The 26,096-nt window shown below is 40.1% G+C and overlaps 1 protein-coding gene across 4 annotated transcripts in view; it reads left to right on the top strand.

Annotated features, from left to right (window-relative positions):
- Positions 1-26,096, top strand: part of lrp8 (low density lipoprotein receptor-related protein 8, apolipoprotein e receptor) — a 208,011-nt gene that overhangs the window by 77,920 nt on the left and 103,995 nt on the right. For all 4 annotated transcript variants that reach the window (XM_060867521.1, XM_060867520.1, XM_060867519.1 and 1 more), the window contains exon 3: positions 23,348-23,470. In XM_060867521.1, coding sequence (XP_060723504.1) covers positions 23,348-23,470 — 123 coding nt within the window. The remainder of the gene's footprint in view (positions 1-23,347; positions 23,471-26,096) is intronic.

The raw sequence follows: 26,096 nt of genomic DNA, 5'->3' as shown, positions 1-26,096 counted from the left end.
AAAAGATTCAAAGGAAGTTACCTCGTGCTACGTTCATCATTTATTTGCTGTTGTGACTTTCTTTAGCTCTGCTGTTACAACCAGACAAATAATAAAGTTTTTTTTTTTTTTTTTTTTTTGTCATTTCTCTCTACTATGACAACATTTTAATCGATTTCATTTTCCTTGTAATGGACACACGCTAATGATTAGCAGAGGCTAATGAGAATGAAGTGAATGAACAGAATAAGTGGACCATTCATTTGGGTTGCAGGTGTATTTGGATTAAAACCATCTACAAAATCAATACAACTGAAGAAATGAAAGTGAAGAATTCCTAAATATGTTTTGTGTAAACTATTAGCACCGCTCCAACAACTGCCCTAAGAATTCCCTATAAAATACATGTTATTTATTTATTTATTTGTTTGTTTGTTTGTTTGTTTGTTTGTTTTTTTATTTATTTAATTATACAATTGTTTGGGGATTTTTTGTAATGTCTCAACTCTGTAAGCATTCATATGCTACACATATGGAGGATAGAGATTAAGCTGGAAAAACATTGGAACATTTATTTAAGCTTATTTTTGAGCAGCAGGTAAAGCTGGCTGAACGGAGAAAAGAAAGTCAGACAGATAAAATATTTAAAAGGTCTCACTCACCTGCCAGGGGCCCAGGCACTGATCAGAGGGAGTGCTGGAAGCCTTTGATGGAGATCTATGCCAATATGATAGGACCCATACTGGGCACCTGGGGAATGCCATAACAAAAATGGTGCAATAGTCTAATTTCTTTTTTCTTTCTAGCACAAATAACCTGGAAAATAACTAATGATTTAAGCAGTGTTTTCAACATTGTGTACTGACTGAGAAAACTGCAATCTGGTCCAGATTTGCTTGTCTGTGTTTACATGGGCTTCCTTTCATTCTTTTTATAGACATTCCTCAATGCTTCTTTACTCTCTGTCTATCTCAGTCTGTTTGACAAGAAAACATAGTGGAATCAGGAAACTTGGTGCCAGTAAGATCTTTGGTAACACTGGTAATGTTTTACAAGATAAAAAGACGTTTATTAGTGGTGAGGAGGATGAAGTTGGACTTTGAATATCCTGGACATACATATACGCATACAAGTGTTTGTTAGAGCCTGGTGAGGTGACACTTTGGATGAACTACCTTCTTAGAAATGTTTTAAATGCTAGTTTTGCATGCAGCTAATACCGGTAGTGACAAAGTACATTGCATTATAAACAAGAAAAAGGTGTTTATGTGCAATTGAATCATTATTAATCATTATTAATCATTAAACCGGATGATGGTCCATTCTCTCATTGTAAATGTGTATGTAATCTGTTTATAATCGGTTCAAATCAATTTTATTTGCAGAGCACTTTTAACAATGGACACTTATGGTCACAATTGGACACAATGGTCCAATGGTAGCTTTACAGAAATATAGAAATTCAGGATATGTATTATGTATTTGAAGTTTATCGCTAATAAGCAAGCCAGAGGAAATGGTGGTGAGGAAAAACTCCCTGAGTTGATATGAGGAAGAAACCGAGAAACCGATTCAAAAAGGAAGCCATTTTCATCTGACTGACACCTGATAGTGTGATTAGGAACTACTAGACACTGTACAGTGCAATTGGAAATCAAATTTTAGGAAACCAATTCAGGTCAAAGGTTAGACTAACACTCTAACATCATCACCCTGCTTTTTGACCTGGGTGGGGCAGATTCATCATTGATTCAACACTGACAGATACCAGTGTTGTAGTACTTCACCCAGTTAACTGCTAGCTATTCTTAACTAATGCACCTTTAAGAGAGTGTATTTTTAATGTATTTTAGCGTCTCGCTTCTCATTATATGCATATTTTCGTCCGTCTTTTATCCAACTTCGTCGAGGAAGTCGCAGTCAGCAGATGACTGATTACCGATTTCTTTCGGTGGTTTAGACGTCTGAAAGCTTTGCATCTCCCAATGAAGAGACGGTCTTTGTTTTGACCACTTTTCCTTCACCCTAGTGGTGGGTTATATCCTGTGCCTCGTCTTGTCATGTCAAAAGAGCTTCCTGCTGCTTGCGTTTTCAAAGTTCCCCACAGAATTAAACAGTGGTGGACACGTCTCCTCCTGTTCTCCTAGAAAAACGTGCACATGGAGTTTTAGACGTCCTTCCCCTCAGGAGCTCTGCCGTGTATTTCAGAGGCCCGGGACTATGTTTACCTCCATGTCAGTCTCCTCTCGCACATAATAGAAGAGAAGTGAGTGAACAGAGGGAGGTGTGACATAGTGGCAATCCTGGAGCTCTGGAAGGGGGTGGTCATTTGTATTCTAATCGGAGGGGTAGTCCTGGATACGGTTAGGTGACTGGAAAACTTTCAAGGCGAGAGGAAGTGAATAGACTTGCACTGGGCAAGCCTGCTCATACCCACGCTGGTTTAAATCGTCTCACACAATAGGAGGTAACTCCCGGTCATTTTAAGGATAGAGAAAGATGAGCCATACACGTCTTTGAGATAGGCGTACACATTCCCTGTGGTTTTTCGAAAACTTATCTTTATGAATATCAGTCAGTTTTGATGAAAATGAACTCGGGATGCTGTAAGGAATGTTATTAGAGAGATTCACCTGCTGGGTGGTTCTCAGCAAGACAGTTTATCCTTCTGAAATTAAAGATGTTCTTCCAGCTCTGTACATAAGCTCAGTCCAAAGAACAGCACATGTACTGTAGCCTGGTAAAAAAAAAAAGGTGGGGGAAAAAAAAGAAGACAATGGAATAAAGTTCAGCTAATATACCTTTGCTAAAGCTTCAATTGGTCAGGACAAATGCAAATAAAAGCAGGGTGAAAAAGAGGTCACTACATTACCCACAGTGCCATCTGACTTCTGGCTGATTGGGGCATCATTGCGAATTCTTCATGTCTATCTGACTTCCTGCTGATTGGGGTATCTGTCAGGGATCAGCGCGGACTTTTGGACGCGTGCGGTTGTTGTTGTTATTGTCACGTGTCTGCCCCGCCTTCGTCTGCTCCTCCCTGTCTCCACACCTGTTCCCCATCGTGTGATTGACTTGTGTGTGTATATGTGAGCTAATGAATTAGGTTCATTAGTCTATGTTAAGTGTCTAGTTACGTTTAGTCCTTTGTGAGGTGTCTTCCTTATGTATTAAACCCTTATCATTTGAAGCTATCCTGCGTACGGGTCTGTCTCCTTCCGTATCCATATCCCGGTGAGGGACGCCGCATGACAGTATTATTGTGAATTCTTCATGTCTATCTGACTTCCTGCTGATTGGGGTATCATTCATTCATTCATTCATCTTCTACCGCTTATCCGAACTACCTCGGGTCACGGGGAGCCTGTGCCTATCTCAGGCGTCATCGGGCATCAAGGCAGGATACACCCTGGACGGAGTGCCAACCCATCGCAGGGCACACACACACACTCATTCACTCACGCAACCACACACTAGGGACAATTTTCCAGAGATGCCAATCAACCTACCATGCATGTCTTTGGACCGGGGGAGAAAACCGGAGTACCCGGAGGAAACCCCCGAGGCACGGGGAGAACATGCAAACTCCACACACACAAGGTGGAGGCGGGAATCGAACCCCGAGCCTGGAGGTGTGAGGCGAACGTGCTAACCACTAAGCCACCATGCCCCCTTGGGGTATCATTGTGAATTCTTAATGAAATTTCTACCTGAAAGAGCGATGCAGCAGTGCTTTATTCCAGTTCTCACAACCTCATCCGTACACTCGAAGGCTTCAAAATCTTCAGCTTTTATCCGAATACCGCCATCAACACCATCTTCCTCTGTATCTGATCTCTGCCGTAACTCAGCATGTTGCATGGCTGCATTGCATTCTGGGCTTAAAGTCGAGCTTTAGTCATCTCTTCTACTTCTACTTATCGTTGTCCAACTGGGAATTCTTTACTATATTGCATGCCATTGTCACAAACATACAGAGAGCAAATGACACAGTCTTCTCACAGGACTTACAACAAAAATACAACACCAGCCACCAAATTACCACCAGACCCTCTGAACACATCAGTTTAATCTTCAAACATGTCATGTGTTTGTTTGTGTTTCAGGATGGAGTTTTCCTCTGAGTCTATGAACATCAAGAACATGAGCCTGTAGAAAATCAGAGGTCATAATGTTAGGGAAAAATTTTTTTTTTTTTTGCTTGGCATTTTCTTAATGTCGCATTTGTCACATGGCTAACTTTACTACCACTTCCCTTTCAAAATGGTCAGAACTGCTCAGGAAAGATTGAGATGGAAGTCTATCATACTCACTGCTTTGTACCTCGAGCAATTTGTCTTACGATCCTAAAAGTAGATGACAAAACATGTCTGACCTTCACTTTTTACTAAAGCATTTTTTACAAATATTACAGAAACAGTACATGAATAATCCTGCACTAATACCTGAATTAATACTGACTTAAATATGAATTAATGATTAAGGCATGTACTAATCACAAACTAATGAAGAGCTCACCTTAGCTACATTGTGAGTCTTATCGGTTCATTTGGGAATAAGGAGCACCTTAAAAAGAAGCCTTTACTTTGTCACATATACTGTATATTGCAGTGAAATTCTTTTTTGGGGTCAGAGCAGAGGGTTAAGGGCCTTGTCCAAGGGTCCAACAGTGGCAGCTTGGCAGTGCAGGGGCTTGAACCCCTTGAACCTCTGATCAATAATCCAGGGTCTTAACCACTTGAGCCATCACTGCTCGATGGGATGTTCGAAAGGCTCGGAGTTGTTGATTGAAGGATCGGGGTTCAAGCCTCAGCACTGCCAAGCTGCCACTGTTGGGCCCCTGAGCAAGGCCCTTAACCTTCACTGCTCCAGAGGTGTTGTATCATAGCTGCCCCTGCGCTCCAACCCCAACCTCCTTGGTTAGGATATGTGAAGAAAATAATTCCACTGTGCTGTAATGTATACTGTATCTGGCGCTAATAAAGGCTCTTTACTCCATGCCCCACATTTCACTCTCTCACTCATTTTCTACCGCTTATCCGAACTACCTCAGGTCACGGGGAGTCTGTGCCTATCTCAGGCATCATCGGGCATCAAGGTAGGATACACCCTGGACGGAGTGACAACCCATCACAGGGCACACACACTCTCATTCACTCACACACTCACACACTACGGACAATTTTCCAGAGATGCCAATCAACCTACCATGCATGTCTTTGGATCGGGGGAGGAAACCGGAGTACCCAGAGGAAACCCCCGAGGCACGGGGAGAACATGCAAACTCCACACACACAAGTCGGAGGCGGGAATCGAACCCCCAACCCTGGAGGTGTGAGGCGAACGGGCTAACCACTAAGCCCTTGTCGTAGTTTTTTAATTTACTCTCTTTTTTACTTTGTCACTTCTCCTCTAAATTCTCAGAAAGACAACTAGTGCTTCTGACCATAACGACCTTTATGAGCGGTTTATGAGAAATCATGATTATAAATGCCTAAAGGTTTTCTTTAACACTAGGCTAATGATGGAGAGTGTGAGTGTTTTAATAAATTGATGTTGTTAAAAAAAAAAACTAAGGTTGAATGATGATATTCTGCTTCTCGGGCTACGGTACGGCCGATCACAGCGTTAACGTGAGAGTGTTAAAGGTGCTCTGTGTGCAAGCAAAGGGCAGTCGAGAAATCTAACGCGTGGGAACATAGCAATCTGTGTGTCCGTGTGTGTGTCTGTCTTGGGAATGGCCTCTGAATCAGAATTTTGTTTAGGGTTGAACAAATGCAGCGATACACCACGTTTAATCACAGCTCATCATCCTTCACTGTCAGTGTGCACACTCTTTCACTCGTGTGTGCATCTGCGTGTTTGTTAAGGCCTCCGTGTTTGTGTAGGTTTGTTTGTGCACGGGTTGACTGAGGTTACTAAAGGATGATGGACATGCAGGACGAATGCTGCCTCTGCAGGACTAAGACAAACATACTGTGACTGGATGCTTAAAGAGAGAGGATGAAAGAGGGGGAAAAAAAAGGCAGGTCGGAGTTAAGAGAAAAAATCTCCACAACATTTAGTGACAACGTGAATCAAATTTCAGAATGTTTCCCTTTGTATGGATGTGTGGAAAAAAATGAGTAGAAGTGAGAAAGAAACAAACAGAGGATGTGTGTGGATGCACAAAAGAAATGTAGACCTGTTGTGAGATTTGTACGCTTTTTTGATCCTCTTTTGATTTTAAGCTTAGTTATTTTCTGTCCACAGTTACAGTAGATTTTGAAGTTGTATGTATAAATTGAACCAAATAGAATTTGAATCTGGCATTTTGTTAGATGGACGAAGGCAAGTAAATACTTTAAAACTGATAAACTCCCCAGACACGGTGGCTTAGTGGTTAGCACGTTCGCCTCACACCTCCAGCGTTGGGGGTTTGATTCCCGTCTCCGCCTTGTGTGTGTGGAGTTTGCATGTTCTCCCCGTGCCTTGGGGGTTTCCTCTGGGTACTCCGGTTTCCTCCCCCGGTCCAAAGACATGCATGGTAGGTTGATTGGCATCTCTGGAAAATTGTCTGTAGTGTGTGATTGCTTGAGTGAATGAGAGTGTGTGTGTGCCCTGCGATGGGTTGGCGCTCCTTCCAGGGTGTATCCTGCCTTGATGCCCGATGACGCCTGAGATAGGCACAGGCTCCCCGTGACCCGAGGTAGTTCGGATAAGCGGTAGAAAATGAATGAACTCCCCAGATATAGCTTGGTTTGTTAAGTTAACTTTGTTGCTTATATTAAAGGAAAAAACAAAGCCAGCACCTTTTAATCATCTTGTAATAGTTCTGTCATTTTATTTTATTTTAGGTTTTTATTTATTTATTTTTTTTAACTTGGTAATGTAGTGAATTTCCACCATCGAATAACTGCTGCTGTTATCATAAAGTCTGTCTGCTCGTCCCAGGACTCTTATTTACAATGTAATACTGAAATTGTCTAAAATAAATACTAAAGCATGTAACGAACATTAATTTTAATCACACTCGGTACAGTTTGTCTTTACTTTTACACCTGTATATTGTACTGATTTATAAAATCCCACTGTCTGGTTTTCTTTTCAGTCTGGTTCCTCTGGAAGCTCTGCGTTTTAATCGGCTTGTGTTACAGATTGATACGAAAATCACAATTGTGAGTCATTGTTAATGTTTTTCCTATAAAAGGACTGAGAAAAACAAAGAAAACCTCACCTAGCTTTTTGTGGTGCACGGGCTCAAGTCTGCATCCTTTTAAAGTTTGATAAAATGTCGTAACCATCTGCAAGCTTCTCTGTACAGCTGTATATTCAAGAAAAACTTTTTATTTTTGCTCAAATGACTCTTTGTATCTGTTTCTGTATTTGTATTGATTTATAGGTCTAATCATCAGTCCAATCTGATTCATTAATTCATTTTCTGTTACAAAGCCCTATACTCTTGCCATGCACTGAAAAAATGACATCTTAGCAAGTTAAAATATCTTGAATTTAGTCAAAATGACTCACTACTTTTTAAAATTCGTTTTACAACGAACCAAATGCACCTTTTTTTTTAATCTTTATAATTTCTTATGGGGGCACGGTGGCTTAGTGGTTAGCACGTTCGCCTCACACCTCCAGGGTTGGGGGTTCAATTCCCGCCTCCGCCTTGTGTGTGTGGAGTTTGCATGTTCTCCCCGTGTCTCGGGGGTTTCCTCCGGGTACTCCGGTTTCCTCCCCCGGTCCAAAGACATGCATGGTAGGTTGATTGGCATCTCTGGAAAATTGTCTGTAGTGTGTGATTGCATGAGTGAATGATAGTGTGTGTGTGTGTGCCCTGCGATGGGTTGGCACTCCGTCCAGGGTGTGCCCTGCCTTGATGCCCGATGACGCCTGAGATAGGCACAGACTCCCCGTGACCCGAGGTAGTTCGGATAAGCGGTAGAAAATGAATGAATGAATATTTTCTTATTGTTTTGACATGATAATGCCTACAGTAGTTTGCCAATAGAAGAAAATAAATTTGAAGCATAAAAGCATTAAAATATACCTCGAAATAGGCTGTATCATCATATTTGGTTTAATGAAAAACTATAATAATTCTATTGAACTATTAAAAGCGCCATAGAAATAAAATTGATTTGTGTGAATTGCGAATATGCAAAAAATGCATTCTTTACATGAATTAGAAGCAAAAAGGATAAAAATCTCATCTAGTGTTTTTTTTTTTTTTTTTTGTATTTTATCTTAGGTAACTCCAGAAGGTACAGGCACTACATTATTTTCATTTTAAATCCATATTAAATAAAAGATTTGTCAAATCAGCAACTCTAATATAATTTATATTCAGTATTTACAGCTTAAATAAACCTACCTCTGCCATTATACTATAGTTTATTAGTGGAATTAACTGACCAAAAACACTAAATTAATTAAATTAATTGCCCTCGTGACAAGGTCTTTGTTTCGGGGTCGTGCTGGCCATCAGGATTTTAAACGATTATTCGTTCAGCCTGGTTCTGCTTTGTCCTGACTCTTCACAGTAACCACTCCACTCGTTTTTGTACGGCAGTTTGTCCTGTGGTTCAGCCCCCACTGTGATGATAGAATATGACCGGGCAGAAAAACTCATGTTAAGCAAGAAAGCACATCCGTTTACCAGCACACACACAACATATAAACACAGGAGCCACACTGAGACTGGCGGTAGTTTATCAGCATGCAGTCTTGCAGTAGACATGTTGTTTTATAACTGCCGTGTAAAGCCCTGCTGAGCACATCAATCACTGCAGGTTCATAATCAGCACTCAGGATTGCAACTCAGATCGAACGCCACGCTCGAGTTTCACCCGATACGGATGGTGGTCGGTCAATCAGAGACGTGATACAGTATTATTCCATACTGTATGTCGACGTATTTCTGTGTGAAAGGGCTTGTTGAAGTGTTTGAGGAATAACAACCAATAGTATTAAGGATATGTCACGACACAGCCTAAACAAACTTAATAGCAAGTGTGTAGAGTAAGAACCAACCTTTATATTCTTTATATTACATACTATAATGTTCTGATCCGTATTCTGATCCATTCCTACATGTAACATAAAAACATTTCGCACCTCACATGCTATTACATCTTTCTCTTTTTATTCATTCTCTTTTTTCTCAAATTCAAATATTAATTGTCATATACAGAATTATACACAGTACGACTTGTAGTGAAATGTTTTTTACGACTGTCCTTCATAAAAAAAAAAAAATAGCCAATAGCATTCAATAAAATAAAGTGAAAGTGGATACAATATAAAAAATAAAAATATATATCAAAGAATATATATATATAAAAAAATCAGAAAATATAAAATAAAAAATATAAATAATAGTAATTAAAAATATTCATTCATTCACTCATTTCCTACCGCTTATCCGAACTACCTCGGGTCACGGGGAGCCTGTGCCTATCTCAGGCGTCATCGGGCATCAAGGCAGGATACACCCTGGACGGAGTGCCAACCCATCACAGGGCACACACACTCTCATTCACTCACGCAATCACACACTACGGACAATTTTCCAGAGATGCCAATCAACCTACCATGCATGTCTTTGGACAGGGGGAGGAAACCGGAGTACCCGGAGGAAACCCCCGAGGCACGGGGAGAACATGCAAACTCCACACACACACAAGGTGGAGGCGGGAATCGAACCCCAACCCTCGAGGTGTGAGGCGAACGTGCTAACCACTAAGCCACCGTGACCCCTTTAAAAATATTTAAAAAAATATTTAAATATTTTAAAAAATAAATAAATAAATTTATTTATTTATTTATAAATAAATAAATAAATAAATAAATAAATAAATAAATAGTAGTTTATTTATTTATGAGCACAGTCTCACATGAGCACAGGAGGAATAGATGTGTTTTCACTTTTAATGTAAGTTCTATACTGTAAACCCTGGGGTTGGTGCATTATATGTACTACAGATTGCTCAGTAGGGATGAATAACTTTAAATCAAGAACATGTTAAAAATTTTATTCTTTTGTTGTTGTTTTTTTTTTCCAGATAAACCGTCTTCATATTGATATGCATAAAATTAAAGCACAGGAAAAAGCGCTTTAAAAGCGCAGTTCGGATTTCAGGGGGACGTTAAGCAAAGTGTAGCTTTTGTGAAGTATCCTTAAGGTACTAATTATCCATCTTGTCTGTTGTTTTGGAGACTATTATTATGCTGTATTCACTAGAGGTTGTCTGTATCACAGCAGGCCATCCAGACCTCTGTAATATCACAGGGTTTTCCTGAGCCTCTGTATGACTGAATGTGTCCAATGGGCAATTGCCTCCTGCCAAAACCTTTCATTATAGAGTTATATAGGACAAGAGGATGTAGCCCTGTGGCCTGGTCGCTGTGGGTGGTTAGACTACAGCAACATCTTCCAAGCCCTTTTAAATTACTATACTTTAATTTCTCACTCCCTGACACACACTCTCTAAACAACCCACGCCTAATGGGGCAGAAGTAACAGCAGGCAGATCACTTACATCACTCAGACACAAATGAATACCAGGGGCAAAAAGAACAACCGATGAGCAGAAATGTTGTTTTTTCAAGTGTGAAAGCTGCTTTTGATCTCCAGGACAGTTCAAACTATTTATGGTACGCCTGAAAGTCGTGGTCTAGGGCTTGCTTTAAGTGAACTGGGGTACAGGCGGCACAAAGTGTGTAAGCTTTCTGCTTCAGAAACTGGGGGTGCAAGCTGCTTCCGAACTCCGGGGCAGCCCAATCAATTTCTGGTACAACTGAAAGCAGTGCTCTGGAGTATAGACTGCACAAAGTGCGAAAGCTTTTTTGCCACTGGGATTGGTCAGTGGATAATGGATTTGAACTTTTAGATAAATTTGTAGCTTTCATATTTGAGTTTCACAGCAGTGGGGTAAAAAGGTGTTGTGGGTTCAGGAGCTGACAAACTATGGAGCCTTTATAATATATGGGTCAAAAAAAGACTGAAATGCGAAACGAACCTAAAAAAACTGTAAATTAGTTTTGTACTGTATATGAAGCTACCAGCTTCAAACAAAAGGCAAAATAAAGAATAAAATAGCCAACTAAACATTATTGTTACAGTGTGGTGTAGCTGGCAGTGCTGTTGTGTTACAGAGTCAGGATTCAGTCCTGATCGTATGTTACTGACTGTGTGAAGTTTCTCCCCATGTCTTTGAGTATGTCTTGTCAGGATCTTTAAATCTTTCATCTTCCCAAAGCATGCTGTTAGGTGTATTGTCGAGTATGAGCATGCATTTACATTTACATTTACATTTACGGCATTTGGAGCGATGTACAAAAGTGCTTTGAACTCTCTATCAATAAATACATTAACACTGGTTCACTAGGTTACATATTTAGTATATCATCAACCTAAAACTCTGTCCAAAGTTTTTTCTTTCAATATACATATAAAACAAACAGGAAAAAAATAGGCACTAGTTTAAGTATTTCAGGTCTTTACCCGTCTTTTAAAGACAGCCAGTGATTCAGCTGTTCGGACATCTAAAGGGAAGTCCATTCCACCACCTCGGTGCCAGAACAGAAAAGAGTCTTGCTGTATGCCCACCTCTTACCCTGAGAGATGGTGGGACCAGTCGAGCAGTGCTGTACAGTAGGTCTGAGGTACCAAGGTGCAGTGTGAGGAGTGACAAGAGCTTTGAGGTATTAGGGAGGCCTATGTGGATAAAAATAGCTGAATTTTCCATGCAAATGTGTGGTGTCCCCTATCAGATGTATTTCCAACAGTGGTTACTAAAATTGAATGAATGAACAAATAAGTAGTAGTAGTAGTAGTAGTAGCCTTTATTGTCACTGGTCACATGTACCAGCGAAATTAGCCATCAACCTGCCCATACATACAATACATACAATGCAAGGGGAGGACAGGACAGGAAGACAGGGGATTGAGAAGAGATACAGCATAACATGAGGGAAGGGAGGAGAAAAAAAACAACAACCCCCAGACTATCCTCCGGTGGGGAGTACAGTGTGGGAACAAGAAAAAAAACACCTCAGCAACATAAGCACATAAACAGTACGCCATAAACACATGACTTGCAACAGGGGAGGGGAGTGGGGGGTGGAGGTAATCCAGCACAGGCAAGCAGCCATCAGGTCCTGCGGCCTTTCGGCGCTGGTCACAGACCCGCTTGTCAGACTGGCGGTACAAAGCGGCGAAGGCGTGGAATAATCGGGTTTGTCGCGTCTAATTTTTATTTGATTTCTCAAAGAGGATATATAAGATATATAAGGATATATACTGTAAGATTGATGATCAGTTTGGTTGGAATGTGTGTGTGAAAACACCTTGGATAATTATGCAGTCTTCCAAATTGTGATAAAACCTGAAGAGGAATATTGGCCTGTTGTTGGTTTGGTATTGTGAAACAGAGACAATACGACTGTGTGTGTTTGTTTGTGTCTCTGTGTGTGTGTGTGTATGTGTGTAAAATAATTGTAGTGGTATTGTTGTCTAGCAGAGTATCTAATAAATGAAATTGATGTCCCACAGCTGTGCATCTAACCTTCTAAAGCCTACAACTAACTATGTGAATGTATGTATCTTACTGTATTTCTAATAACAGTGTGAATTAGAAGACCTTTATTTTTTCCTCAAATCCATCTGCTGGAATATTCCAATAAAACAAATCATTCTTGAATACAAATTTCCTTCAGACAAGCCTATTGCACCATATACTATCCACTAAACCACTATCCTTTAAACCAAGAGCATTTGTTAAACCAATAGTTCAGCATAAGGGAACTTTCAGACCTCTTCCTTTATTTTAACAGTTTTCGTGTTGGCAACTTTGTAAAATACAGCATTTTGTCTTAGGACAACATCATGTGATAAAAATGATAATATATTATGAAGGTAGAATGTACAGTATGTGTGTGGACGTTAGGAAATCAAACATTTTTCACTATAGAGTGCACTGAGAGGCTAGAAATGATGTATATAACCTTGACTTTTCTTAATAGACCCTTTTCCTATGTCCATTGTCTTTCACCCTCACATGACCTTCCTGGATAAACAGGACAATAACGTAAGAATACGGCTCACAAGAGAAAAATATCATGTGTTGGGGTTAAAAATGTTTTTTTCTCTGTAAGTGAATGTGGACTTTCTGACCGAGGGCGATCAATTGCTCAGAATTTGCTGTACCATCTCAAGCATCACCACTCTGAACAGTGGTTCCCCTCAGGGCTGTCTGCTCAGACCACTGTTTTTCATGCTGCTGGTTGTACAAAACACAGCTTGAGCCATATCATAGCAGGTGTAAAAGGAAGCATCTGTTGCATTATGTGGAAAAATCAAGGACATGGCCTGATCTTTTGCCAATGGCTCTACCTTGGACACCATCAAGATCTTAAAGATCCTTGGTGTGCGAATCATTACAGATGTCTGTAGCTTGTGTTTCTCTCACCAAAAATGCCAAGCAGCATCTCAATTTCCTGTAGAGACCCTTCTCTTTCACACCTTTTTGCTCAACAGTGGGGCGATGAAGCATGCCTAGCAAAATCACTTTCCATTATGGAATGCACAAGGGCCTAAAGGATGGTGAAAAAAGAACGAGAGAATGTCCTTATCATCAAGGACACTGACTATAAATACTACATCTACTTCTTGACTTGACTTGGCTTGTATAAAGATTTACCTTTCCTCAAAACAGCTTCAGTGGATAAGCTAAACTAGACTGCAGACCATAACCTAAGAACTGCTGCTGTAATCAAAAGACTGTCCTGTGTTCATCCCGGGATTGTTAATCACAATATGCTCATACTTTTAGAAAACGTATTACTGTGTTTTCTACACCTCTGTATTGTAATGATTTATTGATATAATCGTGAATTGTGTCAACCAGAATATTTGGGTCACTTATTGAACCTGTCTTGTCCATGAGAGATCATCTAGTCCAGGGGTCGGCAACCCGGCGGCTCCGGAGCCGCAAGTGGCTCTTTCATCCCTCTGCTTCGGCTCCCTGTAGATTTGAAAAATAAATATTTTATTTAAATTTATTATATTTTAGTTAGTTAGTTTTTTTAAGATTATGATGCTCTTGTAACATTAAAATAAACCGTGTTTAATTTTTTTGTCGCTCAAAATATACGTCATATTTTGTTTTCCTCAATACCAGCTTTCCTCCGCGTTGGACAAAATAAACAAGTCTCTATGTGCGAACACCTGAGACAGATTCTAAGGGACTGTCTGCAAAGTGCAAAACCCGAAAAGCAAATACTAATAACAGTCAATAACTTCACTGTAATACACTGTACTGTCACCAAATTCAGCTCACACATCACTGATGTCCTGATAGTTATACTACAACACTTATTTGGGAGAAATGTCTTTTTGTATAATTTTTATCATTTTTCATAATAAAAAAATCAATAACTTCACTGTACAGTGTATTACAGTGAAGTTATTGACTGTTTTTTAGTTTTCGCTTTTCGGGTTTTGCACTTTGCAGACGGTCCCTTGGAATCTGTCTCTCAGTCGTCTGCACATAGAGACTTGTGTATTTTGTCCAACGGGGAGGAAAGCTGATATTGAGCAAACTTGTGTTGTAGCTGCGTCTCTACATTACTACGATAGAAAAGAGGTGTTATTTGTGTAGTAACAGCGTTTAACTCAGGAGTTATTGACTCGGGAAATCTGTGAATATGCGCCAACTTTACTTAAGTGTTAAAATTTTGATGTCATGAATACAAAGATGACAATTAGACATTGAACATTGTATTTGAAAGAAACCTTAAACCCAGCATCTTTTTTGTTAAGGTTAGTTCAAACTGTTCAAAATATTTTTGTTTGCCTGCAGAAATAAAATTTTGTTTACTCGGTAGCAGTTCATTGATTTCATAAATGCAACACACTACAGTTTTTTTCTATACTTTCCATAAAGGTAAAAACCGATATATGCAGTGTTATCTTCATTTTAGATGTCAAATGGGTTTTGTGGCTCTCTGTGTTTTTTTTTCTGTGGGAAACGGGTCCCAATGGCTCTTTGAGTGTTTAAGGTTGCCAACCCCTGATCTAGTAAATCCACCTGGAGCTGACACAAATTGAATTAAACTGAATGGAATTTTGGATGATTCTTTCTAGTTGGTTTATGGACACCTGACCCCCTGATAGCAGGCTGAAGGTATTTGAATAATACTTATACTACCGTATAATACTACCGTACCGGGTGTATATGGATCACAAAAGCACGTCCGTTCCCTTTGAGCTTCTTCCTGCAGGCCACTATAATGCAGAATGGACTTTTCTAGATTTTTCTGCATGACATTCAATAATATTTGATCTCGGAAAAGTATTTATTGTATATATTGCAGTTTTGGGGGCACGGTGGCTTAGTGGTTAGCACGTTCGCCTCACACCTCCAGGGTTGGGGGTTCGATTCCCGCCTCCGCCTTGTGTGTGTGGAGTTTGCATGTTCTCCCTGTGCCTCGGGGGTTTCCTCCGGGTACTCCGGTTTCCTCCCCCGGTCCAAAGACATGCATGGTAGGTTGATTGGCATCTCTGGAAAATTGTCCGTAGTGTGTGATTGCGTGAGTGAATGAGAGTGTGTGTGTGTGCCCTGTGATGGGTTGGCACTCCGTCCAGGGTGTATCCTGCCTTGATGCCCGATGACGCCTGAGATAGGCACAGGCTCCCCGTGACCCGAGGATAAGCAGTAGAAGATGATTATGAATGAATGAATATATTGCACTTTTTTCACAGTAGTCATACTGTTCTGCCATTAAATCCATATATTTCCTTTGCTTTTAGAAGTAATTCTGTTTCTATTTTATTGTAACTATTTATATTTATACCAGTTTTTATGACAGTTTAAAAGCATTTACTGTGCTGTGGATGGTCGTGTAAGTCACAAATAATGTTTGAATTTTAGAATTTAGATTTGAATATGGACGGTCAAAAAGCTTCTTCTGTTTGAACAACAGTCTCACGCCTCCATATCATCTGCTGCAGCGCTTGAACCCACTGTTGAACAACTTCTTTATTAGAGGAGCCCAGTAACCTTAATGTGGTCTTAAAAACATTGACACAGTTTGGTTAATGACATCTGAAACAAAATACAATAACTAAAATCTTTTCCATTACCATTTCCCAAATCTTTTAACTGGCATCGTGGCCTTTGAGTAAACAGCACAAAAAAATTAAAAATTTAAAAAAGGAACCCAGCAGGTCCCCATGGGGACTCTTATTAACGTGAAATTATAATAAAACAAATGTTGAGCTTTTAGACAGAATAATATCAGTGTTCATAACCAGTGTAAATGTATGCAGTAAAGATCGCAGTTCTTTTGTGTTTGTGCTGCTTCTGGCTGTCTTTGTAACTGTGTGACGTGAGGAAAACTTTGACAGAGGAAGATAAAAAGCATTTGGGTGTTTTTGTCCTTTGTTCACATTCAGTAGCTTTAAGCTGTCGTGGGCTGCTTTCTGCATTTTATCTAAACCTGCTGTCAGACATGGCAGGCACTGGTGTTGCTTTTATTTTATATATATATATATATATATATATATATATATATATATATATATATATATATATATATATATATACTGAGCTGCACCAAGCTAATCCGTGATCTTAAGTGGACTTTCTGTGTTTTTATTCTTTGCATTAAACATTTAAGCTACAGAAGATTTGTGGGTTTGTTTGGGGATTTTCTTATTTCTGTCACAAGGACACTTTAAACTGTTAGACATCAGTAAACAAAAGAACACCTCAGAAGGAGGATAATGAGGTTACAGAAAATTTGCATATAGACAAGAAGATGTACCTTTATTATTTCAGCCAGTTATCTACAAAGTGATACCCCACACACGGTGCTTCATCTTTCTAGCTTCCATATACATTTCCGTGCATTTATTTTTAACTACTGTATAAGATGCACATGGCAAATGTTCTTGTTTTAATCTTTACTTTGCAGCAACACAAAGTTTTAATATCGGAACAGATCGCTGATGATAGCCCACACCACTGGATAATGGCCAGCTCATCATTTCTGTTTCCATGGTGTTTCCTAAAGCGGATGATTTGACTTTTGATACCATATTCTACTAGTGGGTGGATTATATAACAGTGTAAATGAAATGGTGTAGATATTTGCCAACTGGTAGACATTTTTAACTACAGTTGAACAAAGCCATTACAAAATTGATGCAGAGAGCAGTATCCTGAGTGCTGATTGCAAATACCTGAAATTAAACAAAGATAAAAAAGCTGACCTAAAGGAATTGGGATGTATTGTAATAAAGACCTTTAAGGATATTTGAACAGATATTGTATATTTTTGAAAGTGAAAGTGACAAAGTGACGTGACATACGGCTAAGTATGGTGGCCCATACTCAGAATTCGTTCTCTGCATTTAACCCATTCAAAGTGCACACACACACAGCAGTGAACACACACACACCGTGAACACACACCCGGAGCAGTGTGCAGCCATTTATGCTGCAGTGCCCGGGGAGCAGTTTGGGGGGGTTCTGTGCCTTGCTCAAGGGCACCTCAGTCGTGGTATTGCCAGCCCGAGACTCGAACCCACAACCTTAGGAGTCAAACTCTCTAACCATTAGGGCCACGACTTCCCCCATTTGTATATGGACTTGTTCCAGACTGGTTAGTGGCACAGCATTTGTGTGTGGACATTTAAGGAATGTTGTCTGGGAATATCTAGTTGAATTCTAGCATGCAGCAAAAAACAGATTGAGTTTTTCTGCCTAAACGGTACTTTGACTCCACAACTTTAAGAAACAGAGCTATTTCTTTACATTTTTTTAAATCTTAGTTTTTTTTTTGTTTTTTTTTACAAAAAAGCAAAAAACCGTCAATCTGCCTGAAGAGGTCTAAAACCGATCAGAAAATATTTCCATTAAAAAAAGCAGTAACTGTAAGCGTACATCGATTACTCTTCTTACTCTCTGCCTTAACAAGCCATATCTTCACATCTACAACCAGTTCGTGGGCAGCACTTCCCACACACGCACACTCAAACCACCCGTAGACACACACTGATAGAATTTAGAAATAAATGCATACTCCTCTATTTTCTCCTATTCCAGCTATTCAACTGAGGTATTTTATCTCCAAGAAATCCAATCCTGCCCTAATTTAGCCTGGTTCACATTCTCTGTCAGTCTCTTCCCTTCTATCAAGTAGACACAGATACATATACAAAATTGTAACAATAAATGCAAAAAAAAAAAAAAAAAAAAAAAAGACAAACAAAGCTCTCAGGAGAACTCGTAGTGATCACAGAGGTAACACAACCCTGTGCCTGATCCCCAATGCAGCAAAATGTGTCACACAACACATTGGAGGTAGTAAATCTTAGCTACAAGCAGTGAATGCAAGGTACATTGCTGTGTGTGTGTGTGTGTGTGTGTGTGTGTGTGTGTGTTCTAAGGTGCAGGTAAGAGTTTGTATATTTTGCCCTTGAGCTTTAACTATATCATTCTATACAGAGGGGGAGGTTAGGCTTTGCTGATAGTGGAAGAAGAAAGAGAGAGAGAGAGAGAGAGAGAGAAAGGATTAAAAAAAGCATGTTTCATGTGTCTGCATGAGTGCATTTGGGATTGCCTTATTCCGTAATGACCGGCCTCGTCTTATCTCAAAAGAGCTCTTAAATCTAGATAAGGCCTAGTCAGTCAGTCAGTCAGTCAGTCAGTCAGTCAGTCAGTCAGTCAGTCAGTCAGTCAGTCAGTCAGTCAGTCAGTCAGTCAGTCAGTCAGTCAGTCAGAGCTGCATTTCTCCTCTAAGTGCACATCACTGACCTCTGATCACTTCACAGCTAGTAGGAATAGCTTTTCTGACTGTCAGTCAAATCCCATTTCTGACAAAACCTGGAGATGAAGATAACAGTTTACAGTTTAGTTATGGATTTTAAAGAAAAAAAGATAGCTAAAAATGGCTGTAAAAGTTTAAATGGTGCTGCTGTAGGAATGCAGTCTAAAAACTAAAAACTCACAGGTCATGTTGCTGTCTCACAGCTCCTGAGACCTTGGTTTGATCCTGAGCTCAAGTTACTTTCTGTTGAAATTTTTGCACATGCTCTCCAGGTCTTCGTGCGGGTTTACGCTAAATTGCCCTAAATGTGAATGTACAGTAGGGTGTGTGTGTGTGGGTGTGTATATGCCCTGAAATGTACTGGCATCCCATTTAAGGTATATTCTCTCCTCATGTCTAATGTCTCCAGGATAAGCTCTGGATCCACTATGACTTTCATGATGATTGAATGAAGTGACTTTTAGCATTTATGGAAATCTATTACTGTAGCTTTTGTGGAAAACCACTCTCATTCACTCACTCATTTTCTACCGCTTATCCGAACTCCCTCAGGTCACGGGGAGCCTGTGCCTATCTCAGGCGTCATCGGGCATCAAGGTTGATAACCTCACAGAAGTTTAGTGGTTGTATTCATTCATTCATTCATTCATTCATTCATTCATTCTCTACCTTATCCGAACTACCTCGGGTCACGGGGATCTCAGGCATCATCGGGCATCATGGCAGGATACATCCTGGACGGAGTGCCAACCCATCACAGGGCACACACACACTTTCATTCACTCACGCAATCACACACTACGGACAATTTTCCAGAGATGCCAATCAACCTACCATGCATGTCTTTGGACCAGGGGAGGAAACCGGAGTACCCGGAGGAAACCCCCGAGGCACGTGGAGAACATGCAAACTCCACACACAGAAGGTGGAGGCGGGAATCAAACCCCCAACCCTGGAGGTGTGAGGCGAACGTGCTAACCACTAAGCCACCATGCCCCCGCTGTGGAAAACCAGGAAAACTTTTTACATACTCCATAAAGACTTGGTTTGTCAAAGCTGGAGTGGAAGAACTTGAGTGTCCTGCACAGAGCTCTGACCTCTGCCCCAGATGAACAGGAATGCTGACTGCACCCCAGACCTTCTCACCCATCATCTTGTGGTCTGTTGCTCTGGGTGGCTAATTGAATACAAAACCTTCTCTAAAGAGTGGAGGCTCATATAACAGCAAAAAGCGGCTAAATCCGGTATATAGGTATAGCTAACACATAGGAGATATTATTAGGTGTCCAGATACATTTTGTGTAAATTGTACTTCTTGGTCGTATCATATGGAACAAGTATTTTTGGATGTCTGGTACTGTGTGAAACTTCCCTCAGATTTGGCTTAAATATGCGATCTCAGAAGGTGGCTAGCTTTTTGAAGGTACATGCAATGCTCAAAACTCGAAATATCAGCTTCATCAAAGGAGTAGGTGTATGCTTTATAACATGAATTCTGTTCTTTGTAGGGTTTCCTGGATGGTTTGTCTGGAATGGTACATGATAATAAGTGCCTCAGCTGGAATGCTGATGCTAAACATAGTGTCTCCTTCTGAAGCAAGCTGTGCCTCTGCACCAAGGGAAATTTACTCAAATCAACAATTCTGCCAGCTGGCATTTTGTAAAACCCTAAACATAAGCAGCCCTCCACCTGCCCTGCCGTCCTGCATGTACTCAATAAAATCAGCAGCAACTGGCTATGCTTCAGGCCACATTTTCTGCTGTTCTGGATAATGAAAACACATTTTGCAATCTCAAAGCCTTTCTTAAGAGCAGAGTAATCCACGTGAGAAGTGTAGAAGGTAAAAGTTCCATGCAGTCACATCAGCCTTTGTCCTTGAGATAAGGCTGGTGAAGGATCTTTGGTAATTAACAGGGGCTTGCCTCAAGCTGACCACCTCATTTTGTAATCCGGAGAGGAACTGAACCCATAGCCATGCACTCCTGCTTTTAGAGGGAGATAAGCGAGTGAAGTCCTGAACTTTCTGCTGTTGAGGAAGAGTAGGTACAGTACAGAAGATAGAAAGGGCTTAGATGATATGATCTTTGGCTGTTGGGAGACTCATGGAGATGCCTTTGTGTAGTGTTTTAAAGAAGAATTGAAATTTTGTTTCTATTCTTTATCTCATATAAGCTGCCTGCTCATTGATGGAGTGGATTAAATGCAACCGTTTAATTCTGCCTGTCCACGTATACTGTAAGTCATACTGAAGGCGCTTTGCAGTACTTGACCTATTTACACAGCCAACAGTGTCCCAAGATACACCATATTCTCACCCAGTTTAAGTAAACATGGTAGTAGCTTAGTGAACTAGTTCAGGATTTCTGGATAAAAGGTAGAAACATTTTACTTACCCTTACTGTTGGAAAAGAACTGATGCTTCTTCAAAATGAAAACCCAACCACTGTTTTCTCAGCCAAGAGATGGTTGGAAGATGTAAAACTCTTCTAAAAAAAAATACACTGGCAAACCATGTCTGCATCTAACAAAACGCCTCCACAGAGCCCCCTTGGGGGAGGAGTATATGCATTCTAAAGCATTGGTGTCCAATCTTATCTACAAATGACCGGTTTGGGGACAGGTTTTCATTCCAATCAACAGAAACCACATCTGATTCCACCTGGTTCATCAGTTGATCTTGGCTTTCAGTAGACTCAGATGTGGCTTCTGTTTGACTGAAATGAAAACCTGCATCCACACCAGTCCTTTCCAAATAAGATTGGACATCAGTGTCCTAGATCACATATAACTGGACGAGCACAATACTACTACTAGTACCAGGATAAATCATCAAAAGATATTTATTTATTTATTATTTATCGAATTAAGGGGGGCACGGTGGCTTAGTGGTTAGCACGTTCGCCTCACACCTCCAGGGTTGGGGGTTCGATTCCCGCCTCCGCCGTGTGTGTGTGGAGTTTGCATGTTCTCCCCGTGCCTCGGGGGTTTCCTCTGGGTACTCCGGTTTCCTCCCCCTGTCCAAAGACATGCATGGTAGGTTGATTGGCATCTCTGGAAAATTATCCGTAGTGTGTGATTGCGTGAGTGAATGAGAGTGTGTGTGTGTGTGCCCTGCGATGGGTTGGCACTCTGTCCAGGGTGTATCCTGCCTTGATGCCCGATGACACCTGAGATACCCGATGACACCCGATGGCACAGGCTCCCTGTGACCCGAGGTAGTTCGGATAAGCGGTAGAATATGAATGAATGATGAATGAATATTTATCGAATTAGAAAATTCTAAACTTTCTGGTAACATATTTTATTAGTTGATATGGTTTATTTTTCCATCCATAACACTAAAGCCCCGTTCACACTGCAAGTCTTAATGCTCAATTCGGATATTTTGCTCACATTACCTTTTAAAATGTGGCCTATATCAGATACCAGTGTGAACTGTTTGCTGTTTCAAACTGACCCGCATGCGCAAACAAACAATAACAATGACAACAATAACAATGATGTCACACGCAGCACGCCGTTGCGCTAAAGTTGGCGAGGTTATGGAGGAAGTAAGCATTTTCGCTTTTCTTTCTAAATGTTTGTGTAATGGCAGCACAAAGACGCAGTGTTTTGAAAATTTTCGGATGTCGAGGGCAACTTTTGATTATTTGATCCATTATGTAGGCGTAGTCACGTTTGTGTGCGTACTCGCTGGCGCATAATTGTGACGAATGTTGTAGATTCACGTAAAAGTCGCATCAAATCCGCCTTGGTTGTTCACACTGCGGCTGCATTGGAAAAAAATCAGATTTGGGTCTGATTCAGGACCACATATGGAAGTGGTCTGAATCTGATTTGAAAAAATCAGATCTGGGCTAGATTTGAGTGTTCACACTACTCCTGAAGAAGTCTGACCTGGTCACTTGACCCCAAAAAAATCAGATTTGGGCCACTTTTACCTGCAGTGTGAACGGGGCTTAGGAGAGAGGTATTAAAAGCTCTGAAGCACTAATTCAGATTATTGAGACCTTTTAAATACCACATTTATCATTTCTAAGTGATATTTGATTTAAAAAAGATTTTTTTTTATTTATTACTACACGCATTCCCAGGCAGATACACACCCTGTATTCTTTATGGACTCACTATAATGTATACCTATTCCACGATAATGGGTTTCGAAGGAGTAATCATTCAGTCTGACAAATATCTTTTCTCAAGGTAAAGGACTTAACAGGAGAGGAAATGCCAGTAAAGGCACATTAAGGCATATTTAATTTGTCATTTATAATTTGGAAATCAAGCAGGAGACAAGGATTTAGCTTTTACTGCATGTGATTCCTTTCTCTTTTGTACTCCAGGGCAGCTATTGTCAGGGGGACTGAATAGAGTGTTTTCACAATTTCCAGAATGTACTGTAGAAGGTTGAAAGTATATACATTTTATAGACTTTTATAGAAAATAGAATATACTGTAAATTTGAATTAAATATGAGATGACTAGAGTAAATCCATTAGCTATTTTAATAATAAATGCTATCATTGTTTTGTCTTTTTTTTTGTGCAGTGAAGACCACATGCTCTGTAGCAGACTTTACCTGTACAAACGGACAATGTGTGCCAGCTCGCTGGAAATGCGACGGAGAACCCGAATGTCTGGACGGATCTGACGAGGCTGAATCTACGTGCAGTAAGTGTTGTGTGTCAGTGCACGTATAACTAATGCTATCCTACATGGAACTTAAATCAGCCGTTGTATTTGCACTATAAATAAATCTGAATCTATAACAGTTCACTGGGGAATAGGCAGTTAGTTTTATACTATAATCAGACATTTGGAAAAACGCTTAAAAAAATCTGATTTCATGTTTACGTTGAAACTGAATTTAACATAATCTTTAAAATAATTGGATTCCAAAAATAAATCTGTATATTTTTATTTTTAATTTTGTTTCCCCTTAACTTTAAAGTAGGAGCTATTCATGAGATATACTTGTCTTAGTTAATGTTCATGTCTAACATCAGAATGTGGAAAAAATATGATCTCAGTGACTTTGACCTTGGCATGGTTGAGTAAAACATGCAATTGTCAGAAACTATGTTGAACAGGATGATTAAAGATGTTCAACAGATACAAGAAAACACTATGGATTTCCTAGGCAGGTAAAAACAAAACAAGATCTTAAAAAAACAAGAACTTAATACAAATAACTAGAAACACGGTGACAAGAGACAACCAACAACAACAACAAAAAAAAACAACACATTCAAGACAACCGGTATACATTGGGGGGGTAATTAGTGTAACATAAGGGGCAAGTGTTAAGAAGCAGGAACGGGGCTAAGGATCAGGTGGGCCAAACATGTGAGAAGACATAATATAAGCAAAGACGCATGACACAGGATATAAACAAACCCCTGCCGGAACTCCCCCTGGTGTTCAGGCAGGGAATTGTCCAAGACATCCATGACAACAATGAGCATCAGTTTTGGAGGAGGAGTTTCCTTGTTGATGAGGGAGGACAAAGTAAAATGGCTGGAAGGAGTCTTTCTGACATGAAGGCTCCGTGGCGAACAGAAAAGCATCACACATACAGTAAGTTGGATGTGCCACGACAGTGTTTTATCCAGGCATGTCAGTCAGCAGAGCTGCCAATTTTCTAAAGATGTTGACCGGCTAACCAAAATTACCCCAAGAGCGCAGTGATGACTCATCCAAGATGTCACAAAAGACCCCACAACAACATCCAAAGAACTGCAGGAATCACTTGCCTCAGTTAAGGTCAGTGTTCATGACGCCACCATAAGAAAGAGACTGGGCAAAAATGGCTGCATGGCAGAGTTCCATGACGAAAACCACTGCTGAGAAAAAAGAACTTAAAGGATCATCTCAGATTTGCCAGAAAACATCTTGATGATCCCCAAGACTTTTGAGAAAATACAAGTTGAACTTTTTAGAAGATGTGTCCCCATTACATTTGGTGTAAAAGTAACACCGCATTTCAGAAAAAGAACATCATACCAACAGTAAAATATGGTGGTGGTAGTGTGAGGGTCTGGAGCTGTTTTGCTGCTTCACGACCTGGAAGACTTGCTGTGATAAATGAAACCATGAATTCTGCTGTCTACCAAAAAATCCTGAAGGACAATGTGCGGCCATCTGTTCATGACCTCAGGCTGAAAAACTTGGGTTCTGCAGTAGGACAATGATCCAAAACACACCAGCAAGTCCACCTCTGAATGGCTGAAGAAAAAGTCCTGACCTGAATCCTGTTGAAATGCTGTGACATGACCTTAAAAAGGTGGTTCATCAGGCCTATGGAAATAATCTAGTAATTTTATTAGTATTATAGAAAAGAAACCCCAAAAAATGTAAATTAGGGTGTTTTCAGACCTGAAGTTCTATGCTTTGTTCTGAAACAGTGGATTTAAACTGTTAGTGTAAACTTTCATACAGCAAAATTTCAAAAAATACCAAATACCAAATACCAAAATGTACAAATTACGTGAGCATGAGTAAATTGTCCTCTTATCAGTCAGAGTGCTTCTGTTTATCCTCATGGCGCTTATCCATCAAGACGGATAGTCAACAGTGATGCAAGTTTATTGTTGCCTTCTTTTAGCTGTAGTCATTATAATTGAGCAGACTGAGTCGAGGTTTCAGTATCGAGACAGTATTGTTTCAATTCAAGTGCTTTGGAGAAGCGTCATTAAAAGTCATTTTAAAAAATAAAAAATGGTTTGTTTGTTGGACCAGTGGTTCAGTTTGATGCCTCACCAAACAGTTGCAGAGTTCGCTTGCAATCGAATGATTTCACACAGATGTGAGCATAATTGCCGCCCTTCATGATCTCTAAACGGAGAAAATGCACCAGGATCAGAAACAAATACTCCTAACAAGCAAGGTGTGAAATGATTACTATAAGGTTTCTGTATTTAAAATTGACTACATTGTCTTTATTCAGTAGGTGGATTGAACCCGGTGTATATGTGTATAGAGAGCTTTACTACCATGGTGTGATAACTGATAACATGGACTGATAACATGGCTCCTAATGTAAATCTGTCTAAACATCATATAAGCACACTCTATATTAAGAACCATTTTTGTTGAACAGGCTGTGTGTGTGTATTTGTGTGTGAGTGAGTGTGTGAGTGTATTTGTGTGTGTGTTTGTGCATGTGCAAGTGTGTGTGTTTGTGTGTGTCTGTGTAATTGTGCGAGTGTGTATGTGTGTGTGTTAGTGGATGTGAATGTGTTTGTGTGCATGTGTGCATGCATGTGTGTGTGCATTTGTGAGTGTATGTGAGTGTGAG

This window comes from Tachysurus vachellii, chromosome 4 (assembly GCF_030014155.1).
Source record: "Tachysurus vachellii isolate PV-2020 chromosome 4, HZAU_Pvac_v1, whole genome shotgun sequence".
Classification (NCBI taxonomy): Eukaryota; Metazoa; Chordata; class Actinopteri; order Siluriformes; family Bagridae; genus Tachysurus; species Tachysurus vachellii.
This window is presented reverse-complemented; position numbering and strand designations above follow the sequence as displayed.